Below are 24,276 nucleotides of genomic sequence, written 5' to 3'. Positions count from 1 at the left end.
TAATGATCGCACACGACATGCATGGACCACACCATGACTCAACTCAGAAGAACAGTTTAACTGACTGTCCAACTCATGCAAATGCACAGTTTAACTGACTGTACAACTCATGCGTGAATAACATCACGACTCAACACAATAGAACAGTTTAACTGACTGTCCTACCAACATATGAATAAGAGTAACCAAGGACATATGCACACATTGTCATATAATAACCGAAACACTGAGAACACATGAAGCAAGCATAAATAACCAAGGTTGTAGTAACTTCAACTATAACTTTAATATTTAACCATTCAATGTTATAGTAACCCTAACCATAACATGAACCCTGAATGCGAGGTTATACTAACCTCTACTATAACTTCAACATATATAACTTGAAGTTATACTTACCTCAACTATAACCTTGACACGAAACTCAAAGTTATACTAGTTCCAACCATAACCTTGAGCCATAAATCTCAGGATACGTTAGTTCTAGCTATAACCTTAACTCGTACCTCAATGTTATAGTTGCTTCAGCCATAACTAGAGTAACTACCCAAAGTTGTATTAACTTTAACTATAACACTTGAATCATCATCAATGTTATACTAGCCTTAGCTATAACTTTGGAAAGAACCATTGGCCGTCTATCATGCCGCCACTAGGGTTTAATTCGTAAACCCTAATTGCGCTCATGACACCCATAATAAACACGTAAACAATATACGAGACATAATTAAAGCATTAAATCATATACAAGCATGCGAAAATATAATTAACATGATAATAAACAATCAAACACATACCAATTACACAAATCAATTATTAAATCATGTAAATTACATCAATTGGCATAAACACAATTAAAGGAAAACACCTAGTTACCTTATTAAGCAATTAATCCTAAAGATCGTCTTCAACGATATAAACGTCTTCTCCAGGAGCAACTTCCACGCCTTTATGAATCATCACGTGCCAAAGATAACGAATCTAATAAATATACTGACTATATATATAAAAACTATAAAAACTATAAAACTATGCGAAACATAAAACTTACGAAGAAGATAGATAAATCCCAGAAGTAGGATCGATCTAAGCACAAAGAACGATGAAGAACGAAGGAGGAAGGCACGAAACCCTAGGTGAGGGTGTGGCGCGCGGCACGAGGAGGAAGAGAGGAGGAGAGAAACTAGGTTTAGGGTTTTTGTGAGAATTATAAGAAAAGAAGAGCAAGGGTTTGGTTTCCCCTTATATTTATAGAGAAGCTCATGGGTTTATTCTAGGTTTAGGCCCAAAACTTACCCATCTATACCAAGATTCACGTGAGACCCAAGGAGGAAACGGGTCTTCATCGTTTTTCGAGCCCAATGAGCCCAAAAGACAACAAACGGATATTTTCCCGAAAATAAAATATAAAATATGGGAAAATAAATTATAGAATTATATTATGGAAATTAGGGGTGTTACAATCCAACCACCTAAAAATAAGTTTCGTCCTCGAAACTTGATAAGAGAACTACCTCACTCGAACAGATGTGGGTGCTTCTCTCGCATAGACGCTTCGGTTTCCCAAGTCTCTTGCTCAAACTTCTGACTCCTCCACAGAACCCGAACCAAAGGTACAACCTTATTCCTTAACCTCTTCTCCTGACGTTCCAAAATGCGAACAGGACGTTCCTCATAAGTCAGGTTAGGCTCAACCTCGATAACATCAGCCTGAAGAATATGAGAAGGATCACTGCGATAACGACGCAACTGCGACACATGGAACACATCATGAACCTTCGACAGATTTGGAGGTAAAGCCAACCTATAGGCCACCTCGCCAACTCTCTCGAGCACCTCATACGGTCCAATGTACTTAGGACTAAGCTTGCCCTTAAGTCCAAATCTCTTAACACCTTTCATCGGCGAAACCTTAAGAAAAACCTTATCGCCAACCTCAAACTCAACCGGCCTACGCCGCAAGTCTGCATACGTCTTTTGTCGATCCTGGGCTGCCTTAAGCTTCTCGCGGATTAACCTCACTTGCTCAATCGATTCTCGAACCAATTCTGGACCAAGAACGACAGCCTCACTAGAATCGTCCCAACACAAAGGACTACGACACTTCCTTCCATAAAGTGCCTCAAACGGAGCCATTTGAATACTAGCTTGGTAACTGTTGTTGTAGGAGAACTCCACCAGCGGTAAACTCTTCTCCCAACTAACATGAAACTCCAAAGCACAAGCCCGCAACATGTCCTCGAGCGTCTGAATCGTACGCTCAGTCTGACCATCAGTTGCAGCATGAAAAGCCGTACTCATCTTAAGCTCACTACCCAAAGCCAACTGAAGCTTCTTCCAAAACTGAGAACAAAACCTTGGATCACGGTCGGAGATGATATCCTTAGGAACTCCATGAAGACGAATGATCTCTCGTTGATAAGCATTCGCTAGTTCCTCGAGACTCCAAGTCTCCTTCATTGGAATGAAATGCGCTACCTTAGTCAAACGATCAACCACGACCCAAATCGCATTCATTCCTCTCGGCGACCTCGGCAAACCCATAACGAAGTCCATCGAAATCGAATCCCATTTCCAGGTGGGAATCTCCAAAGGTTGCGAGAGACCACCGGGTCTCGATGTTCGAACTTAACCTTCTGACAAACCAAGCAACGACTTACAAACTCGGCGATCTCTTTCTTCATACCCGGCCACCAAAACTTTAGCTTCAGATCCTTATACATCTTATCACCACCAGGATGAACCGAATAGGGAGTACTATGAGCCTCTTTGAGAATCTTACATTTTAAGACCTCACAGCTAGGCACACACCAACGACCATGGAATCGTAGACCATCATCAGGTCCAACGTCGAAGTCTTTGGCACGTCCTTCGCTCATAGCGACTCGAACTCCTTCTAAGTATTCATCCTCTCTTTGCTTAACTCGGATCTCATGAAGGATCTCGGGTTCAGCAACCATCGCACTCAAATCTAAAGTACCAGGAAGAACTACCTCAAGGTTCATCTTCTGGAACTCTCGACTCAAGTCATCAGGTAACACCAACACAGATCTCATACCATGACACACCTTGCGACTCAAAGCATCGGCAACCACGTTTGCCTTACCCTCATGATACTGCAGCTCCATCTTGTAGTCGTTAAACAACTCCAACCAGCGTCTCTGCCTCATGTTAAGATCTTTCTGAGTGAAGATATACTTCAAGCTCTTATGATCCGTATAAAAGTTGCAAGAGACCCCATACAAGTAGTGCCGCCACGCCTTAAGTGCAAACACCTGCGCCGCTAACTCAAGATCGTGAGTCGGATAGTTCGTCTCGTGGACTTTCAACTGACGGGAAGCATAAGCCACAACTTTACCCTTCTGCATCAAGACACAACCCAACCCAAACTTTGACGCATCGCAGAACACATCGAACTCAACGCCATCTTCTGGTAGAGTCAACACAGGAGCGGTAGTCAACCTTTTCTTCAACTCCTGGAAGGCAGCTTCACAAGCCTCAGTCCAAATGAACTTGGATTCCTTCTTCATTAACTGAGTCATCGGTCTCGCGATCTTAGAGAAATCATGTACAAACCGACGATAGTACCCAGCTAGACCAAGGAAACTCCGAACCTCATTTACATTCTTTGGACTTTCCCAATCGACCACGGCTCGAATCTTCGACGGATCAACCATAACTCCATCGCCAGATATCACATGACCCAAGAAGGTAACTTCCCTTAACCAAAACTCACACTTTGAGAACTTAGCATACCACACGCTTACGCAGAATCTCCAAGATAACACGAAGGTGACGCTCGTGTTCAGCCTCATCTCTCGAGTAAATCAGTATGTCGTCTATGAACACCACGACACACTTATCCAAATGCTCGCTGAAAGTGCGGTTCATCTGATCCATGAAAACAGCAGGTGCATTCGTCAAACCAAACGGCATCACCACGAACTCATAGTGGCCATACCTTGAACGAAAAGCAGTCTTAGGAATATCCTCATTCCTAACTGGAATCTGATGGTAACCAGACCTCAGATCGATCTTCGAGAACACACTAGCACCACGGAGCTGATCAAACAAATCCTCGATCCTCGGCAAAGGATACTTATTCTTGATAGTAACCTTGTTCAGCTCACGATAGTCAATGCACAACCGCATACTACCATCCTTCTTCTTGACGAACAAAACAGGAGCACCCCACGGCGAGGCACTCGGTCTGATAAAACCCTTATCGATCATCTCCTCAAGTTGCTTCTTAAGCTCCTGTAACTCAGCTGGTGCCATACGATAAGGAGCTTTCGAAATGGGACCAGTTCCAGGTAGCAACTCAATCGAGAACTCTACATCTCGCTCAGGAGGAATACCAGGTAGATCCTCAGGAAAGACATCAGGGAACTCCTTAACCACGGGGATATCCTCTAACTTTGGCTCAACTGAAACACCATGAACACTACACAGATAGATCTGATGACCTTTTCTACCCATGTTAACCATCTTCATAGCAGAAACCCACTTGACCGTAGGTGTAACCCTCACACCTTGATAAGAAACCCTCGAACCTGTAGGACTCTTAAGCACGATCTTCTGATCACGACATAGGAACCTAGCGTCATAGCGAGATAACCAATCCATACCCAAAATCACATCAAACTCTCCGAGTTTGAATTGTACGAGATCGGCAGGAAGGATCGCCCTGCGATCTTGTGTACGTCCTTGAAAAGAACGGAGCAAGAAACTATCTCACCCGTAGGAAGGGATATAGAGGTATGAACGGATGAAGAAGAAGAGAGTCCAAAGCACGGACGGAAAAGGATTCGGATACGAAAGACATCGATGCACCCGTATCAAAAAGAACAAAAGCAGATAAAGAATGAACGAGAAAGGTACCCGTGACCACATCTGGGTTAGCATCTGCCTCATCACGACTCATAACGAACACTCGTCCAGTCTTCGCAGCATCAGCCTTAGGAGCATCAACCTTGGGCTTCTGGGGGCAATCAACAGACTTGTGTCCCGGCATCTTGCAAGTGAAGCAAGTGATCGGATCGCCAGTAGTGCAGTACTTACCAGGATGGTAAGCCTTTCCACACTTGAAGCAAACCATATCCTTCTTAGCTTGACCTTGATCTCGCGGGGTATACGGACGAGCCTCATACTTTTGCTTCTTCTGGGAAGAACTGGGAGCAACATAAGGCCTCTTCATGAACTTATTCTTCGCACTCTCCTCAGCCTCGGTAGCAAGGACAGAATCATAGATGCTAAGAGCACGATCGTAAGCCTCTTTGGAAAGAAGTTGAAGGAATGCCGACATAGCGATCCGGACCTTAGGAGCTAGATTCTTCTCATAGCGACGAGTCCTCGAAACCTCGTCCATAGCTACGTATAACGAAACGTGATAGCTTCACGAACTTGTTGGTGTACTCCTCGACGGTCATGGAACCTTGTTGTAGACGAAGGAACTCCTGCTCCTTCTGCCAACGCATCTCCTCAGGATAAAACCTTTTCTTCAGCGCTTCAGAGAAAACAGCCCAACCATATCCTGGTTGAACTTCCAGACCAGCTCTAGCGAGAGCCCACCAGTTGTCGGCCTCGTCCTTCAGATAATAGGTGGCGATATCTACCATCCGATCCTCGGGACATCCAAAGAGCGAGGAACAACTTCTCGATCTCTCGAATCCAAGCCTCCAAAGCAGTAGGATCATTCGCACCATCATAAGTTGGAGGACGGTGACGAGCAAAGCGATCAAACACGGTCGGTTGCGGATGGTTGTTGTTGTTGTTATTGTTGAGGTGATTGGTGAAACCTTCGGCCATAGATGCCAAAGCGGCCTCAAGTCTCCTGATGCGATCGGCATCAGACTCACCATTTCCGTTGCGTACCATCTGCAAGAACGAAATCTCGTTATAAGTGGTAGAACCTAAGTACCACTCCAAACAACTACTCATACACTTTACAAACATAAGAAAAACCAACCAATCCTATTGGTTTCTACCCCATTTACTCTCACTCATTAACTAGGTCATTTATTTTAGTCATCAACTAAGCGAGAGTTGGGAGCGTGTTCGCTCTGATACCAACTGTAACAACCCGGATTATAAAACAAAGGAAAACTTATATAAAATGAATATCGAGTACGATCATCGATAAAAGGGGTCAAGGTGGCGGAAACACCAAGCCCAAATCCGGTTCGCTACTAACTCCAAAACAAACTAATACATTATTCAAAGGTTCTTAAAACATAAAGCAACTCCTAATTTATTATTAAGCTCGCTTCGCACATTCCCCAAGCAAGCATCAACCAAACAGCATCAAACTGAACAACCTGAAAAGGGGGTCGACAATCGATCGGGAGTAACTAGATGCTCTCCCGGTCATGTTTACAACAATTGAATATAACCAACAATTAATAACAATTGAAATGCATAAACGGTAAACATGTGAGATCATCTATACTCATGAAAATCAAACTTTGACTTACTACTCATGGTACCCATAACACTAGACAAATGAGACTATATGAACTTAGACCATATGCAACCACTAGACCATGGACACCTACAAAACCCAAGTAGACACGATCTACAGCACATAAGGCACAAAGCTAGCAACAAAGCATAGCGAATAGAGCGAACGCCGCTAGAACATTTAATCGATGAACTAGCGGATGGAACGTTTAATCGACGAACCATCGGTTGTGAAGTATTTAATCGATACTCCACGGTACTATGTATAGCGTATCACCACCGCCTATATGCCTAAGACCTGGCCAGACCTCTCGATGCATTAATCAGACACCGAACGACACTCGGGACCCGAGAGACGCGTTTAATCGACGAATCTGGCCACCCCGAACATAGACCAATAAACCTCCGAAGAGCAGCTCTTGATTCATTCCGATAGTATTTAACTGATACTACCGTCATCTATTCGACTTAGCCAACAAACAAATGCACAGTTTAACTGACTGCACACGACATGCATGGACCACACCATGACTCAACTCAGAAGAACAGTTTAACTGACTGTCCAACTCATGCAAATGCACAGTTTAATGATCAGACAACTCATGCGTGAATAACATCACGACTCAACACAATAGAACAGTTTAACTGACTGTCCTACCAACATATGAATAAGAGTAACCAAGGACATATGCACACATTGTCATATAATAACTGAACACTACAGAACACATGAAGCAAGCATAAATAACCAAGGTTGTAGTAACTTCAACTATAACTTTAATATTTAACCATTCAATGTTATAGTAACCCTAACCATAACATGAACCCTGAATGCGAGGTTATACTAACCTCTACTATAACTTCAACATATATAACTTGAAGTTATACTTACCTCAACTATAACCTTGACACGAAACTCAAAGTTATACTAGTTCCAACCATAACCTTGAGCCATAAATCTCAGGATACGTTAGTTCTAGCTATAACCTTAACTCGTACCTCAATGTTATAGTTGCTTCAGCCATAACTAGAGTAACTACCCAAAGTTGTATTAACTTTAACTATAACACTTGAATCATCATCAATGTTATACTAGCCTTAGCTATAACTTTGGAAAGAACCATTGGCCGTCTATCATGCCGCCACTAGGGTTTAATTCGTAAACCCTAATTGCGCTCATGACACCCATAATAAACACGTAAACAATATACGAGACATAATTAAAGCATTAAATCATATACAAGCATGCGAAAATATAATTAACATGATAATAAACAATCAAACACATACCAATTACACAAATCAATTATTAAATCATGTAAATTACATCAATTGGCATAAACACAATTAAAGGAAAACACCTAGTTACCTTATTAAGCAATTAATCCTAAAGATCGTCTTCAACGATATAAACGTCTTCTCCAGGAGCAACTTCCACGCCTTTATGAATCATCACGTGCCAAAGATAACGAATCTAATAAATATACTGACTATATATATAAAAACTATAAAAACTATAAAACTATGCGAAACATAAAACTTACGAAGAAGATAGATAAATCCCAGAAGTAGGATCGATCTAAGCACGAAGAACGATGAAGAACGAAGGAGGAAGGCACGAAACCCTAGGTGAGGGTGTGGCGCGCGGCACGAGGAGGAAGAGAGGAGGAGAGAAACTAGGTTTAGGGTTTTTGTGAGAATTATAAGAAAAGAAGAGCAAGGGTTTGGTTTCCCCTTATATTTATAGAGAAGCTCATGGGTTTATTCTAGGTTTAGGCCCAAAACTTACCCATCTATACCAAGATTCACGTGAGACCCAAGGAGGAAACGGGTCTTCATCGTTTTTCGAGCCCAATGAGCCCAAAAGACAACAAACGGATATTTTCCCGAAAATAAAATATAAAATATGGGAAAATAAATTATAGAATTATATTATGGAAATTAGGGGTGTTACAAAAGTGGTAGATTTTGAATCAAAAAAAACAAAATCTTCTATATATAAAAGCTAAGTTTTAGAGGATTGTGATTGACCGACATAAATTAAGGAACAAATTAGGTAGGCCCTATCCACTAAAATTGTTTCAATTTTATGAAGGTGGTGTGTTTTTCAAGTCGTTGATATAGGTTTCCAACATTAATTTTCACAAATAACATTGATTAAACTTTAATTTCTACAAATCAAATTGAATCTTATTTCATTTATATACAGATGATTAAATCACCATTTTTTATACATTTCTCTCGATATATTTGTATAAGAGTTTTAACAACTTAATATATTTCAAATTTTATAATAATGTGCAATTTTAATTTTCAATATTTAAACATTTCGTCAAGTAATTAAACATCTAATCCCGTGCAATTTTGCACGGGTATAAAACTAGTTGATAGTAAATACGGAGTATGCAAATAGATGAGGACAAAAGTGGAGCTTATACAATCAATGACGTGGTAAAAGTTGACTCGATGTAATTTTTAGATCTGAATTGAACCCCGAAAAGTATGATTTACGTACGTACAGTTAATCCGTAATTCGCCCAAAAATGATCTAATCAGAAATCGACTTATAAACACACAAAATGATACTCCCTCCTATTCGGGATTTTCTTCCCCTTTGATGTGGGCACAAGATTTTAGGAGATGATTAAAGAATGAATAAAAGAAGATGGTGGGGTTTGTGGATTGGAGAGAGGAATGAATAATTAGGAATTAAATAAGGAATTGTGAGTTAGGTGGGGTTTGGTGATAGGGGAGAGGGATGAATAAAATGAGAATGAATAAAGGAAGATGGTGGGGTTTGTGGATTGGAGAGAGGAATGAATAATTAGGAATTAAATAAGGAATTGTGAGTTAGGTGGGGTTTGGTGATAGGAGAGAGGGATGAATAAAATAAGAGTAAAAGTTGGGTGGGGTTTGGTAATATGAGAGATGGATGAATAAAATAAGAGTAAAAGTTTCCAAAATAAGAAAGGGGAATAAAACCTGAATAATCCATTTAAGGAAATAGGGAAGAAAATAGTGAATAGGAGAGAGTATTATTATATAATAAAGCGCGTATAATAAAGCAACTAATTTGAAACAAAAATGGTAGAAAGGCATATTTGTGATTAGTTTTTGTAACATGCTTATTCATCTCATGTTTCATACTCGATGACTTGAAGTGACGGATGAGTTTATAACTTTATATCGATATTATTATATTAACAACAATCAAAAAAAAAAAAAAAAAAAAAAAAAAAAAAAAAAAAAAAAAAAAAAGACGTGATTAGCCTAGGTTCCTTACCTCAAAAAAAAAAATAAAAAAATAAAAAAAATAAATGACTATATGATGCAAGCCGCAAGTTTGATAATTGGGCAATGACTTGTTCGCTCGAATGACGGGAAGGCCCGGTGCGCTAAGCCTAGTAGATGTGGGATAATGCTGGCCTTATGCAATATGTTGGGCCAAATGTACCGTGGCCCATCGACACTTAAGAAACAACAGTCAAGACGGACCTCATAGCGGAAAAGCCCAACTTAAAACATTATACAGTATATGTGTCCATGGTACCCTTAATGTAATTAAAACATTTCACATGGCACCCATGCTTTTAAAATCTGTCAACGGTATCCTTGAGGTTTTATTTTTGTACCCATGGTACTCCTTAATGTAACGTCCGTTAAGAAAACGTTAAAATTTTTATGACGTGAAAATAATTAGGAAATTAAAAATTATTAATAAATACTCTCTCAATTTTTCTGTTTTCTTCCCATTTTCTTAATATATGCGAGTGTTTTAATGAAATGGGAAGAAAATAGGAAATGTAGTAGGAAAACTGTATAAACTCAAGGTTACCATGGGAAAATTGTTTCATCTTAGAGATATTTGGGAAACATGTATAAAACACAAGGATACCATGAGAAATGTTAAAACTTTTATTTTTATTTTATATTTATTAATAATATTTAATTTCTTAATTATTGTCACGTCATCAAACTTTAATGTTATGTTAACGGACGTTACATTAAAGGGCACCCTGAGTTGAAGAACGAAACATCAAGAGTAACATGGGCATATTCTTAAAAGCATGGATATCATGAGAAATCTGACAAAATTAAAGGGTTACATGGAAAATTTCCGTTAAAGTTTTGATTTCTTCATATTTTTTAATAAAAACTAATATTCAAATAAGCAAGTTATCAATATAAAATATTTGAATATAAATTTTTTGATTTCTTCATCTATTGCTCAAGTAAGTCTCTTTTACCGTATTGATTAGAAATAACATGCAATATTGCAATTTGTTTACCTTTTTTATTAATAAAATAAAAAACCGTTTATAAGTTATATACATCTCATGTAAGACGATCTCTTAATATTAATAAGGAAATCAACATAGCATAAAAGTCAAATTTTTTAAAGAGATTCTATTGGTCCCATGAATTCAGGGTTTGGGAAAAAAAATGGTGGGACCCTCCATGTTCACTAGCCTGATTTAATTAGGGGTTTGCTAAATGTCGCCCCTAGTTTTGCTAAACGTCGCCCCTAACAAATTACTATTTTGCCCTTTGCTACTTTATACACCATCACTTCCTTTATTTTCATTTCCGTGTTCAAACTAATTCCGCTTCAAAACCCGCTTCAACAAAACAAGAAATTCAAATCCGCTTGAAAAATAATAACAAAAAAAAAAAAGACAGAAAAACGGGACAAGAAGAACAACAACCAACACCAACAACAACTTTCCACCCACCAATTCATCAACAACAACAACCAATTCATCAACAACAACAACAACCAATTCAACAATCACAAAATCTCATTAAAGACGGCGATATCCGTCACAAGCTTGCGACGGATACCATTTCCTCTCACAAAATACCCATGAGAGGTGAGTGGGGAAGCACATGGGGGGTGTCCCACCTTGTCCCCTTTCCCTTTTTGTGAGAGGTCTTCAGCATGTGACGGGATTAGCCCGTCACAAGCAAGACGCTTTGACAAAGGTATGTTTGCCTTTTTTTTTTTTTTTTGCAATCTTTTTAATTTTGTTAAATTAGTGTAGATTAGTTTATAGGGTGACATAGGATAGGTAATATGTGAGGAGATTAGAGCCAAATTTGTATAGATCTATGAGATTAGAGGCAAATAAATGACGATTTGTACCCGGGAAAAAAAATCGAAAAAAAAAATTGGATTTGGCCCCAACGTGTGATTTACACGAAATAGGCTTGGCGAAATCGTGTGGTTTGCACGTTCGGGCCTGGGCAGAAACGTGTGGTTTACATGTTCGTGCCTGGGCAAAAACGTGTTTTCCACATGTTCTTGCCTGGGCAGATTCGTGTATTACACACGTTTCAGCCTTTTTTTTCGGAAAAAATGTAATTTTTTTTTATTCAAAAAAACGTTTATTCAATTAGTTGAATTAGTTTTTTTCTTCAAAAAAGCATTATGTTAAATATGTTTTAATTGAATTAGTTTGATGTCATTAATTTACTTATTTATTCAATTAGTTTTACGTATTTTCGTATAATTATATTCATTATGTTAAATTATTTTCGTAGTTAGTAAATTGTTAATTATTTAGTTACTAATACAGTTACAGGTATTTTGCAGATGTCTGATGCCGATGAACGCTGAAATAAACTACATGCTTCAAATCGTCGAAAAACGGTAACGGTGAAGGTGGGGTCTACTACTATTGGGTCGAGAGAGATATCGATGCCTGATGAGTCAGAAGATTTCTATGCCGGGGAGTATCAGGATTTCCAGAGGGAACTTGAGGAGGAGGCACGGAATTATCAGGGGTCGGAAAATGAGGGGCCGGTACGCTTGGGGTGCCGGAACATTAATTGGCTTATTTATACAGGCAGTTGGGTATTGCGACGAGGGCTGATTGTAAGGGTTTGTGCGGTTGTTTGACCTTGTTGCAGACTTGGATCTTTGAGTACTTCCCCCCTTTTAGGCCGATGCCTATGTTGGCGAGCACACCCAGGGCTTCGAGGACAACGATTTAGTCTACTAGTGGGATACCTAAGGCTGAGTTGCACAGAGCTCTTGTCTCCTACCGAGAGCAGCTTGATATGATGTCGATTGAGTCGGTAGCTTGGAGACCGTACCGTAACCCTCCTGAGACCGAGCATCCTCGCAATCTTTTCCATGGATTGTTGAGATTTATTGACATTGTTGAGCCATATCAGCCAGATCGTTGTCTTTGACAATTTGGCTATATGCAGATCATTCCGACCCCCATGGCAAGACCTGATAAGGCCTACCGTCCAGTTATGTCGAAAGCCTATGATGTGCAGTTTGATGGTTCGTATTTGGACTACACTTAGACTCATTAGTCAATGCACAAGGCACATCTCGACAGATTGACTTTACCCGCTCACCCACCTCATGCTTATGCGAAAGGGTATATGGAGTGGTTTGTTTCACACTCGCATCCTTATGTGATGAACGTTCCTCGCGATGCTGATCAGATGCCCGCTTCTAGGCCCTACTTTCCGACTACGGTACGACTACCGTTAACTATATTTTTCCATATTTTAATAATATGTCTAAGTGTTAATGCCCGCTTTATATTTTAATAATATGTCTTAAGTGTTAATGCCCGCTTTATTTTGTTTTATTTTTTTTTAGGTGGGACAGTCGCTTATTCAGAGGTTCTCACAGTTCGACGATGTCGAAAACCCTGCACTTACCGGCGAATTTAGGCAATGTTTGAGGACTGTCCATCCCCAGATGCGCGCATATACTGGTAGACCCCCCGTTGCTAAGGGGAGTAGGGGGAGAGGTCGGCGTCCTCCCACAGGTAAGGGCAGGGGGAATGACAGGAGAAGTCGTGAGGGTGACGACGGAGGATCGGGAGACGGTGATGAGTAGTTATAGTATTTATTAGTGATTTGTTTCATTGGACTTGTTGTTTGTTTTTTCTGTTGAACATTTAGTTTTTTTTGTTGAACATTTTATGTTAGACTTGTTATGTTATTGTATTTTTTTTGTTCAACATTTTCTGTTGAACATTTTATGTTAGACTTGTCGTTTATGGGGTGACTTATACTAACCAAATGTTTTTAGTAGTTTTGTTTTTTTTTTTTTTAAAAAAAAGGCCTAAACGTGTAGAAAACACAAAATGGCCTGGGCCAAAACATGTAGATTACATGTTTCAGCCTAAAACGTATTTCTAACATGCTTCAGCCTGGGCACAAACGTGTTTTCTACACGTTGGGGCCTTTTTTTTTTTTAAATGACGAAGTCTTAGATAAATATTTACGCTTATTTCCGTTAACTATGTTTTAATTAAGTTGTAGCCACAATTTCCGTTCACTATGTCATCCAATTACGTTGATTATGACAATAAAATAATGTATAAAAAAACAGTGACTGATTAAAAGCAACAGTGAGTGATAAAAAAACAGCGAAATTAAATAGATGATACGATTAATAATCAATTGTTCTCTAATTACATATATATTACTTCAGATTCGTTTTAAATAGATGATACGATTAAAAAAACAGTGACTGATTAAAAACCCGAATTCAAATTTTTTCCCAATCGACATATAAAAAAAACGTGATTTAAATTAAAATACTCGATTAATACCTTATTTTCCGTGTTGTTGTAATCGTAACCAAATCCGCTTCCCTTTTCCGTGTTACCCGTGTTGTTATCATCGTAACCATAACCACTTCCCTCGCCTTGATCATAACTATCATACTCATTGTAATATCGATAATGTTGTTCGGCATTCCAATCATTTTCGAATTGCTTTCCGTTGTAATTTCATTAGTATACGATTCACACATGTATCGGAAAAATGGGTTATCGTCACCCATTTCCGACTCAAGATAAAAAAAAATTGTGTTTAATAGTTTTTAGAGAGAGAAGGGCAAACTTGTCAAAATAAAATGAAAATAGGGGCGACGTTTAGCAATTTTATCATCAAATTAGATTACAATTTTTTTCCATATTTTAGTAATATTTACTCCATCCTTCTTTATTAAAATTAAAATTTTCAAATCTTTATACACAAAAGATCGTTTTTTAAAAGCCTATGAATTTTAAAGAGTCATCTTTTCTGCTAAAGTGCTTAACTCACTTCCTTTTAAGTGAATTTTTTTTTAGCATATGATAGGAATGTTTGTTAGTATATGCTTAATATTGTCGGATTAATTATCCCTTACCAATGTCATGAATAAAATATAAAAGGACAATTACATATTAGATCCACTAGTCTTAAACCCGTGCAAATTGCACGGGTTTGCTATTTCAGATTAGTACGTCTTTAGAGATTTCCGATTTTGTTATCATAAATATTATTTTAACATTTTAGATAATTATTTACATTAATTAATTATCTCCTTTTAAAAGTAATTATTTTTATAAATAAAAGTTTTAACATAAAGTAAAATTTCTCTACTTTCAACTTTATGTTGAAACAACTATAGATTACAAATTGAGTTGTAAATAATCTTTTAGATATTTGATTATAAATTTCATTTGCATTTAGCGTAAATGGCGAATTATAATGAATTGGTCGAATAGTTGTTTTAGTACAACATGTCCTGCTAGCTAACCTCATATTTCTATTTTGTTTTGTTACCGAGTAATTTCATACAACTGATATGAAACAAAAAAATCGGATGAAAAATAACACAAAATTAATAAAATTGCACGGGGATGAATAGTTGTATACCCGTGCAAATTTTTAAACCTGTTTTTCATTTACTCAAACTCGTGCACGTCCCATGCACTGATAAAATGAAAATTTTGACTCGTGCGCGTTTAAAATGAAAATTTTGAAATGTTTTCATTTAATTTAGTACAAATTGTTACTTGGTGAAATAGAACACAGCGGAAATTGTGACCCGTACACGTTTAAAATGCTTTAATTGAAGTTTTAAATAATAAAACCCGTGATATTATCTTATAAATATATAATAGTTAAAAGTAAACGATAACGTATTATAAGACGCGTTATCTGTATCATTATGTGTAAAATATTAATTATATAAGTAATCGTCATATTCACCTATCTAAACAAACGATTAAAATTAGTAAATTGGATCACGGAGAAACAAGGGGGCGATGTTAAGGAGTGGGTGGAAGCTTGCTGGCAAGAGTTGTGTGTGACGGAGAGTGTCAAACTAATGGTTGGATGTTGGGCTATTTGGGAACACCGAAACAAAGTCATCTTTGACAATGTTGAGGTTGAACCGGAGCGCGTGATTAGGAGAGCTAGGGACGTTTTACTGGAAGGTGTGGGGGTTAGCGAGGGAGTGGGAGTGAGGGCTGAAGTGGGGAGGCCGAGAGAGAGGGAGGAGGAGGATGGTGGGTGGAAGGTACCAAGACACGGCTTTGTCAAGCTTAATGTCGATGCTGGAGTGAAGGAAGGTGAAGGGGTGCATACAGGAGTGGTGTGTCGGGATTGTAATGGAGACGTGATGTGGGGCGTGGCTGTGGGTAGAGAACAACAATGGGAGGTTTCCATGGCGGAAGCGTGTGCTGTGTTGGATGGAATGGAGGAGGCCGTGAGGCGAGGGATACAACATGTTGAAGTAGAAAGTGATTGCTTGCAAGTCATTGAAGCTCTTAAGGAACGAAAGACGGGACGAAGTGGATTCGCTTTGATCATCGAAGACATCCTCGAGTGTAGTTCCAAGTTTCAGTCGGTCATTTGGCTACATGTTTCTCGTACTAATAATTGTGTAGCTCATGCTTTAGCTCATTGTTTCCCTCGTGTTATGGGTAAAGTTGTATGGGATGATGGTTTACCATCGTCTGCAAACTCTGCTGTTCGTTTTGATAAAATAGTAATTGAGTAAGGCCCTCGGGCTGTTGATTTCAAAAAAAAAAAAAAATTAGTAATTTGGATCGAAATGATGTTGAGAAACGGGTTTTAAAGAACTCTATAAACATTTGGCCATAAATTAGTACACAAATTATCTAGTAAGACGGTTTGACACAGTAAAACGGGCCTTTTCGGTGATAAATTATTCATTTATTGTTATCAATAAAAGAATTTATATATATATATATATATATATATATATATATATATATATATATATATATATATATATATATATATATATATATATATATATATGTAACATCGTCTAACTCAACAAATACCGAAATACTAAAAAAACTGCACTTGGTTAAGGCTCCGTTTGGCAAGGCATTTCAGGTACCTGATTTGATCAAAATAGCTTATTTGACCAAAATTTCAGGTACCTTATATTTTTGTAAGCATTTGGCAAGTAGCTTATTTAACCAAATAAGCTACCTGAAATAAAATGCTACATGAAGCAGCATTTGAAATTTCAGGTACTTGATTTGCTTTAATTTTCCTTTCCTACTCTTGAATCTATACGATTAAATAATTATCATATTCTTTTACGTCATTTCATCAAAATCAGTTACCTTTTCAGTTAGTTTGACAAACACTTTTTTATATAATCGGCTACTTTATCAGTTCCTAATTTTTAGCAACCTTATCAGTTACTTTTTTAGATTTCAGTTAGTTTTTCAGTTTTCAGTTTTCAGCTACTTTTTCAGGTTTCAGTTACTTTTTCAGTTAGTTTTACCAAACATAGCCTAAAAATACCAACTATAAGAAACTTTATTCCCGCCATAGATAAACAGTAAGTCTTGCTTAAAACGAAAACCCGTCTTAAGCGTAAAACGGGTTAAATACTACCACATAATGGTAATAAAGAATTTTTTTTTTTTAGCATTTTTAGGCAATTTGCCATATTATTTGGTAGGTATTTGACCCGTATTAAGTTGGACGGATTGTAATTGTCATAAATAAGTATTTGTGTTAAATAAATATAATTTTTGTGATAACTATGTAATCAAATCCTCATAAAATCATGAACCCTCATATTCCCTCACTCCTCACCTTCCGCCGTTCACTATGGAGTATCATTTACAACTCCAATACTCCGTGTATACCAATGTTTTATTATTTTCACCACTTCCCCCCTTCTCTACTTTATTCCAAAAACAAATAATACTTTCAAATAAATTATTTTTTACTTAATAGCCCACAAATATATATTTAAGGAGATTATTAATAAATCAAGGTGATTAGTGATTTCTTTTTTTGTTTATTGTTTAAAAAAAAAAAATTGACTGATTTGAATATTTGATAGTGAAGATACTCCCTAAATATATTTGTTATATTTATCATCATTTACCGTCTCCCTGACTCTGAAATTTTATTTTTATTTTCAAAACCTTTATTTTTCTTAAAAAGATGTGTACTTTGTTTATAAATTTATATTCTCAAGGTCTTCAGGTGTGTACATCAAGTGATTCATTCATCCTTGAAATGTTTTTTGAAGCAATTTGTTTTTCCAGTTTTATTTCGTTCTTTTCTTTTCTTTATTAAAGAGGATTTAATAATTTTTTTTATAAACATTTCAAAATGTATTTTTAAAATGATGTTTTAATTTTATAGATCTGTAATCTCTATAAACTCACATGTTTTGGATGATCAAGCTCCTAATTTTTTTTGTACTTCATTTTTGCTAAATTTTTCTATTAATTTTCGTTTTTAGGTCGATTTCTGACTCCTTGTCCAATTTGCTTAATTTTGTTTACATTTTGACCCCATTAGTGGAGGGAGAACCTTTTCACTTATATACATTTTGTCTAGCATTTTACTGAATTATTAGTTATCCAAATGTAAAATAAAATTATTTAATGATATTATAGTGTATGCGTTTTTTATTTTTGTTTGATACAAATAATAAATTTGTAGATTGTATTATATCATTGTTGATTTTGTTATTTTTACATTAATATAGGTTATTAATTCTTATTTTACTCAAGTTAATTAATGGGTAATTTAAACGGTCACATATTGATATTGGACTGCATTAAAAAAAATGAGAATTGCTTGATTTGTAAATAAAAGGTTATAGGAGAACATGGGGGACATTGTGGCACCTTTTAAAAATAAAATGAAAAAATGAACTTTCAACCACAGGCCGACAACTCAGCATTGTGGTTGTTCGTTTAATAAATAGGATAATTACCAATATCAAATTATGTAATCATAAAATTGATATTGATATTCCAGATAATTTATGGACAGAGCACCTTTAAATTTTATGATATATTGGTGATTAATTAATTGATCAATGACATAAAAATTTGTACATTATAATTGAGTTATTTAATTTAATGAACCATGCACGTTAATGAAATAGCCGTGTAGCAAATAGCAATTAGCATACATCAAACAAATTAAATTCACTATAGAACGTGATAGAACGTGGGTAACTTTATTTTGAAAAAAAAAAAAATTTGTTGTTTGAAAAGTCAGCGTTCAACCACAGAGCGACACCTCAGCTCTGTGGTTGTTGCTTTAATATATAGGATTAAAGTGGCATATGCACTTTGCATTTTTTTTATCAGTTTTGAAATTTGTCATTAATTTAGTTGTTAATTTTTTAATTTTGATATATCATATCATTTAAAAAAAAACTATTTGAGATAGTTGTGTCAATGCAAAAAAGACATCAAAAATTTATTCATATAACTTAACATATTTTGTATATCATAGTTTTAAATATAACTCGTGCAATTTTTGCACGGGATTAAAACTAGTAATATTTACACCAAAATTACACAATATTATCTAGAACATAATAGTACGTTTCTTCATCTATGTTCATCTATGGTTCTCAAAATTTAAAACGTGGTTATTATATGCCTTTTTTTTTTTTTTTTTTTTTTTTTACTTCTGTTCACTTTCTCAAATTTCAAAATTGATTAATTGAATTTAGTTTGCTCGGAATATTAATTGAATTGCTACTGGTGACGCTCACGTTGTTTGCCGAAAATCACCGTTTTCACTTGCGAAGTTGTCGCTGGTTTGTTTAATTTTTACTACTATGAATCATAAACACAAAACGTAAATAAATGAATGGAACATAATTTGTATTATATAAGCCCCCCGTCCCAGTAACTTGTTTACCTTTGATTTAAATACCGCTCACGGAAAATAAAATAAAAACGTAAACAAATCATCTATATAAAGGGAGCACAAGAAAACAAGAGATAAGAGTATACTTTACCATTGTTATTGCCTTAATTTATAATCAGTTAGTCTTGCTTATAATGGCTCTAAATTATTTACAACGGTTGTAAACAAGAATATGTGATTTATAATATAACAAGACGGTCAAACAAAAATGTTTGTCTCAACCACTTTAATTCGCCAAAAGACATTATTTAATATTCATATTTTAACTAAAACAAATTTTAAAAAAATAACAAAAATGTTGTAAAGGAGTCTCGAACCCGTGTATTCCTTACTCCCTCATTTCACCAAGAAACTATCCTGCTAAAGCCTTGAATTGCTTTTTATTGGGGATTTGGAATTAGTTATACCTTGTAATCACTATTGGTATAACGGTCCGTTTTTCTTGAGACCATTGCTTTTGGTCTGAAATAAGACGGGTAACATGTCATCATTTTACAATAAAATGTTGTTATTTTTTGATAATATGTTACCATTATTGTTCACATCATTTTCAGGGTAAAAAATGACACCTCTAGTCATAACATTTTGTGAATTAATTGGTTACATTTTCTTAAAAAATGGCAACATTTTATCCGTCTGACAAATAAGACCAAAAGTGTCCGTCTGAAATAAGAATTTGTGTTGGTATAATGGTGCTGATTTTTGTTGTTCCACAAAATACGCCTACATCTTTGAGATTTTTTTTAAATATTTATAATTATCATTATTGTTACAACTAATTAATAATGTTAATTTTCTATTATACCATTTACCACTATTTAGTTCGAATTTCAAATTTAGATGGAGGGAAAACAAAATAACTAACAAATTTACGATAATATTCCCGGTGACGTCATCTCATTTTCCTTTAATTAAAAGGGGCTAGTTTTGAGAAAAATTATTAAATACACCAATTATACCATGTTATTATTGTACACCCACATCGGTGATAATCGTATGTACCAAAAAAAAAAATCAATGATAATCGGTCCTTTTTTTATTCATACTATACAGTGACTCTTCCAAATATATTTTTCTTAATGGTTTTGATGGTCTAAGTGTTATAACTGTTCCGGGTGTAATTCCAGAGCAGTTATTTGTTACCACCCGTGCTTGTAGAATGACGTCTTTGATTGAATCCTCCTTTCGGTCTCCTGAAATAATGAACAAACTGAGGGCTCGGCTTTGGCCCAAGCGAACTCACTCCGACGCTCAAGTCAGTAAACTTAGAGAGATAAGTTGTTGTTACTTGGCGAAATATATTTTGTAGAGAGATAAGGAAGATATTACCAGATGAATAGTGATTCTTAGGTTAAATTGTGGATCCTCTCCTCAATGAGAGTTGAGGAGTATTTATAGACTTTCACCTTTTGTCACGTAGTGGCCAAGTGGCCAAGTGGCTAGCAGGTGGAAAGACTGATCTACCCTCGGCCGAGGGACCCATGGCAGGCCGGCGGGCCCTGTTGACTCGCCGCCGAGGGGTCTTGGATATGAGTTCGCGGATGTGTGCCCCGGCTGGCTAGTTGCCCCGGCCGGGACCCAAGAGACAGGCCGACAGGGTGCGTCGGTTAGCCTGTCTAAGTCGTTGACTTGCTTGTGGATATCTTTGACCTTGCTCAATATGTTGACTTGGTCAGCGGGTGCAGAATATGCCCCATCAATTTGCCCCCAGCGTAGTCTATGCCGTGGTGTGGGCTCCGATGTATGTTGAGCGTATATTCTGCGTAAGACAAAATTTTTCTGTCCCGGCTTCTTCTACCTCGGCTTGGTTCTGCTTAGGCCGTACCATATCCCCCCTCCACATGGATGTGTAAAGGGCATCCGATGTGGAAAAGAAAGTGACGCTGGCCGAGACCTGGGTTGAGAGTGCCGGTTGTTTTTGATTGCCCCCGGCCGGTGCTACCTAGCTTGGTTGATCATGTGGCCGGCGGAGAACAGATACTTTAGGAATTTGTTGAGGAAGATGAATAGGCAGAGAGATATGAAGGGGCGTGTTGAAGACGCTTGGTCACTGTTGCATTGATTGACGTTCAACTGTTGCAACGATTGACATTCCGTGGTTGCATGCCGACACGTGTCCGTTCATTTGATTGCCGACGTTTCATGGGTCGTGCCCTGATTGGTCCTTCTTCATGGGCTTTCCTCTATAAATAGGGGGTTAGTCCCGAAATTGGCCACCAATTTCATTTTCTCTAAAATTTTCTTCTCTCTAAACTTTCAAGGGCTTCTTTCTCTTCTAATCTTCAGAGTCGTTACTTCGGCTAGTGCTTTTCTTCAAGGTAAACAAACAAATTTTTCTCTCTTATTTTGTTAAGTGATTGTTGCTACCATGTCTTCTGCTGATGTCGGACCTAGTAACCGTGCGCCGGGGGGTTCCCCGTCGCATCTTGATGAGGAGGAGATACTAGACGCCGTCCCGATAAGGTCTGGGGGCCCTAGGTCTCCTTCTCCCGAAGTCGACCAAAAGCTTTGGAGGATTGGGAGGATGATGATGATGTTGATGATGACGGTGATGATGACGGTGTTGATGCTGAAAGGGCTCATCCTAATGAGGGGAGGCAGTACGTCATGGATCACGGCGAGGCCTGCATGACTGGTCTTGATCGTGCCTGGACCAATAAATTCGCCAGCTGTTCCGGTGGAACTCTTTTCGAGGGTCATTTCTCCTTCGGTGAGGGGTACAAAATCGTTATCCCTGAGGAAGGTCAGGCGGTCTGTTGCCCTCCCCCGGGTCATATCGGCGTATATATCAGGCACCTGGAGTATGGGCTCCGGTTTCCTTTGAATGAATACGTCACGGCCATCATCAAAGCTATGAACGTCGCTGTGGCTCAACTGCATCCGTTGGCCATTAGGACGATAGTTGGCTTCGTGTGGCTCTGTCTCTTTAAGGGGGAGGTCCCTACAGTTAACCTATTCCGCCGGCTTCATCATCTTTGCCATCGACCCCGGTAAAGTGGGGTGGTATAGCGTGCGAGATGGAGCGGGCTACATCTCCGTTGATAAGCTTTCTTCCCGCAAGGATTTGGAAGGGGCGGTGGGTGTATGTCGAAGTCGTCGGATGACTATCCCCGCCCCGATCCTTCCAAAGACCAAGTTAATTTGCGGTGCGAGAGCGAGAGCGAGGCGAGCGTGACAAATGGGTAACCGGAGTAAGCTTAAGATGGACACTTTGAAGGTCTATCTTAATGCAGATGAGAAGCGAGCGTCTGCTTGTTTGATCTTCGAGAAGGGATGGGTGCCCCGACTCGGATTATTCTTCAGGATGAGCTGCTTTGCCGCGTCGGCCTCATACCGGCCCTCAACCAGGGTGAGTAGGGTCGGTGTGAGGCCCATCTTTGCCTGTTATGCTCCTGTTTTTAGAGCTTTGTTTTACTTCTTTCATGTAACCCTTGTCCGGTTTCTTGCACGGACCGGTTTGGCCAGGATCTGTCCGAGAGGACCTTGAAGAGGTTAGGGCTTAACGAGGGACGGGAAGGTCGTTCGGCGGCATCCTCAGCCGACGCGCGTGATCGTAGATCGGCTCCCAACGAACTCATGGACAAGCGGTGAAGGCACCGGATCCGGCGGTGGCTCAAGCACGGGTTCTCGGAGGTGTGCCGAAGAGAAAACCAAAGGCGCGTCAGGTCGGCGACGGCGTCAATCCCAACTCCCTCTTCAACCCCAACGGTCGGAAGGAGCATGTGGAGGTCGTCGATATTACCGCGGAGGTGGTGACTGTTGCGAAAGGCCCTCCTCCTCCAAAGAAGAGAAAAGAACCACCACGGCTTCTACTACCGTTGCGGGGAAAGAATGATTCACCCGGTCCTTTATCTAAGAAGGTCCAGAGTGGTACGGACCTAACCGTGGTTGAGACTTAGCTGGTTCATTATGCATTCCCGATGACAGACTCTCCGATGTGTCAATGAATGTTGACATGGATGCGCTGTGTGAATTTTTTGTAGATCCGCCGTCGGCAGCCGCCGTCCTCACTGATCGGCAATTAGAGAAGCAGCCTGAGAAGGCGGGTGATAGAAATGTCACCGTTGACTCCTTACTCCAGAAGGTTTCCCCGCCGAGCTTGTGGCAGAGGGGACGAGAATATACAAGAGGTTGGCGAAATGGACTCGGCTAATGGCTCCCACATTATGGAGCAAGAGAAGGCTATGGCCCAAGCTGGGCCATTGATCGAACGGCTTAAGCTTGATCTTTCCGCCGCAAAGGGGGAAGTGGGAAGGCTAAGCTTGACCTCCTTGCCGCACGAAAGCGTGTGGAGGAAGCCGAGAAGCGACTATTGGCCGAGAGGGCCAAAGTTGAGGGTTCGATGCCACCGCCGCCAAGTTCTTTGGAGGAGCGGGACAGTATAAGGGCGGTTACGACGTCGTTGTTGCCAAGAGGAAAGAATGGAAGGAAATGTATTTGGCTCAGTCGGAGGCACATAGGGACACAAGGGATATCCTTGCCCAAAGGGAGAAAGATATCGAGATGCTTCAAACCGAGATCATCCCTAACATGTGCGCTCAATTCCGGGATCAGGCCGAGGAAGCGACTAGGGAGGCAATCAAGAAGCTCATTCCTGAAGGCTCCTTCCCGTGGGAAAAATTTGACCAGCCACGGATGAGATGGCCGATCTTTGCGGAAAAAGCGACTGCGGAAAAGGCGGAGGCGGCGAAGGCGGCTCAGATAGCCGAGGCCAAGGCGGCCTACGATGCAAAGATGAAGGAGGCCAAAGAGGAGGCTGAGAGGCTAAAGGCACGTGAAAATGACGAGCTTTCCTCTGGGCCGGCCACCGAAGATGATGCTGCTGCTGCCGATGGG

General features: G+C 38.8%; 1 protein-coding gene across 1 annotated transcript; it reads left to right on the top strand.

The window, feature by feature from the left end:
• The first annotated feature begins 15,589 nt into the window (after positions 1–15,589).
• LOC141595694 (uncharacterized) lies at positions 15,590–16,264 on the top strand. The gene has a single exon (XM_074415660.1). The coding sequence runs from the start codon at positions 15,590–15,592 to the stop codon at positions 16,262–16,264; it is 675 nt and encodes a 224-aa protein (XP_074271761.1).
• Positions 16,265–24,276: the final 8,012 nt, after the last annotated feature.

The sequence above is a fragment of the Silene latifolia genome, chromosome 8 (assembly GCF_048544455.1).
Source record: "Silene latifolia isolate original U9 population chromosome 8, ASM4854445v1, whole genome shotgun sequence".
Lineage (NCBI taxonomy): Eukaryota > Viridiplantae > Streptophyta > Magnoliopsida > Caryophyllales > Caryophyllaceae > Silene > Silene latifolia.
The sequence above is the reverse complement of the archived record's forward strand: the minus strand, read 5'-3'. Positions and strand labels throughout refer to the sequence as shown.

Bases quoted from the DNA above. Each gene is read 5' to 3' on its own strand.
- LOC141595694 (XM_074415660.1), top strand. From the start codon at position 15,590: ATGGTTGGATGTTGGGCTATTTGGGAACACCGAAACAAAGTCATCTTT.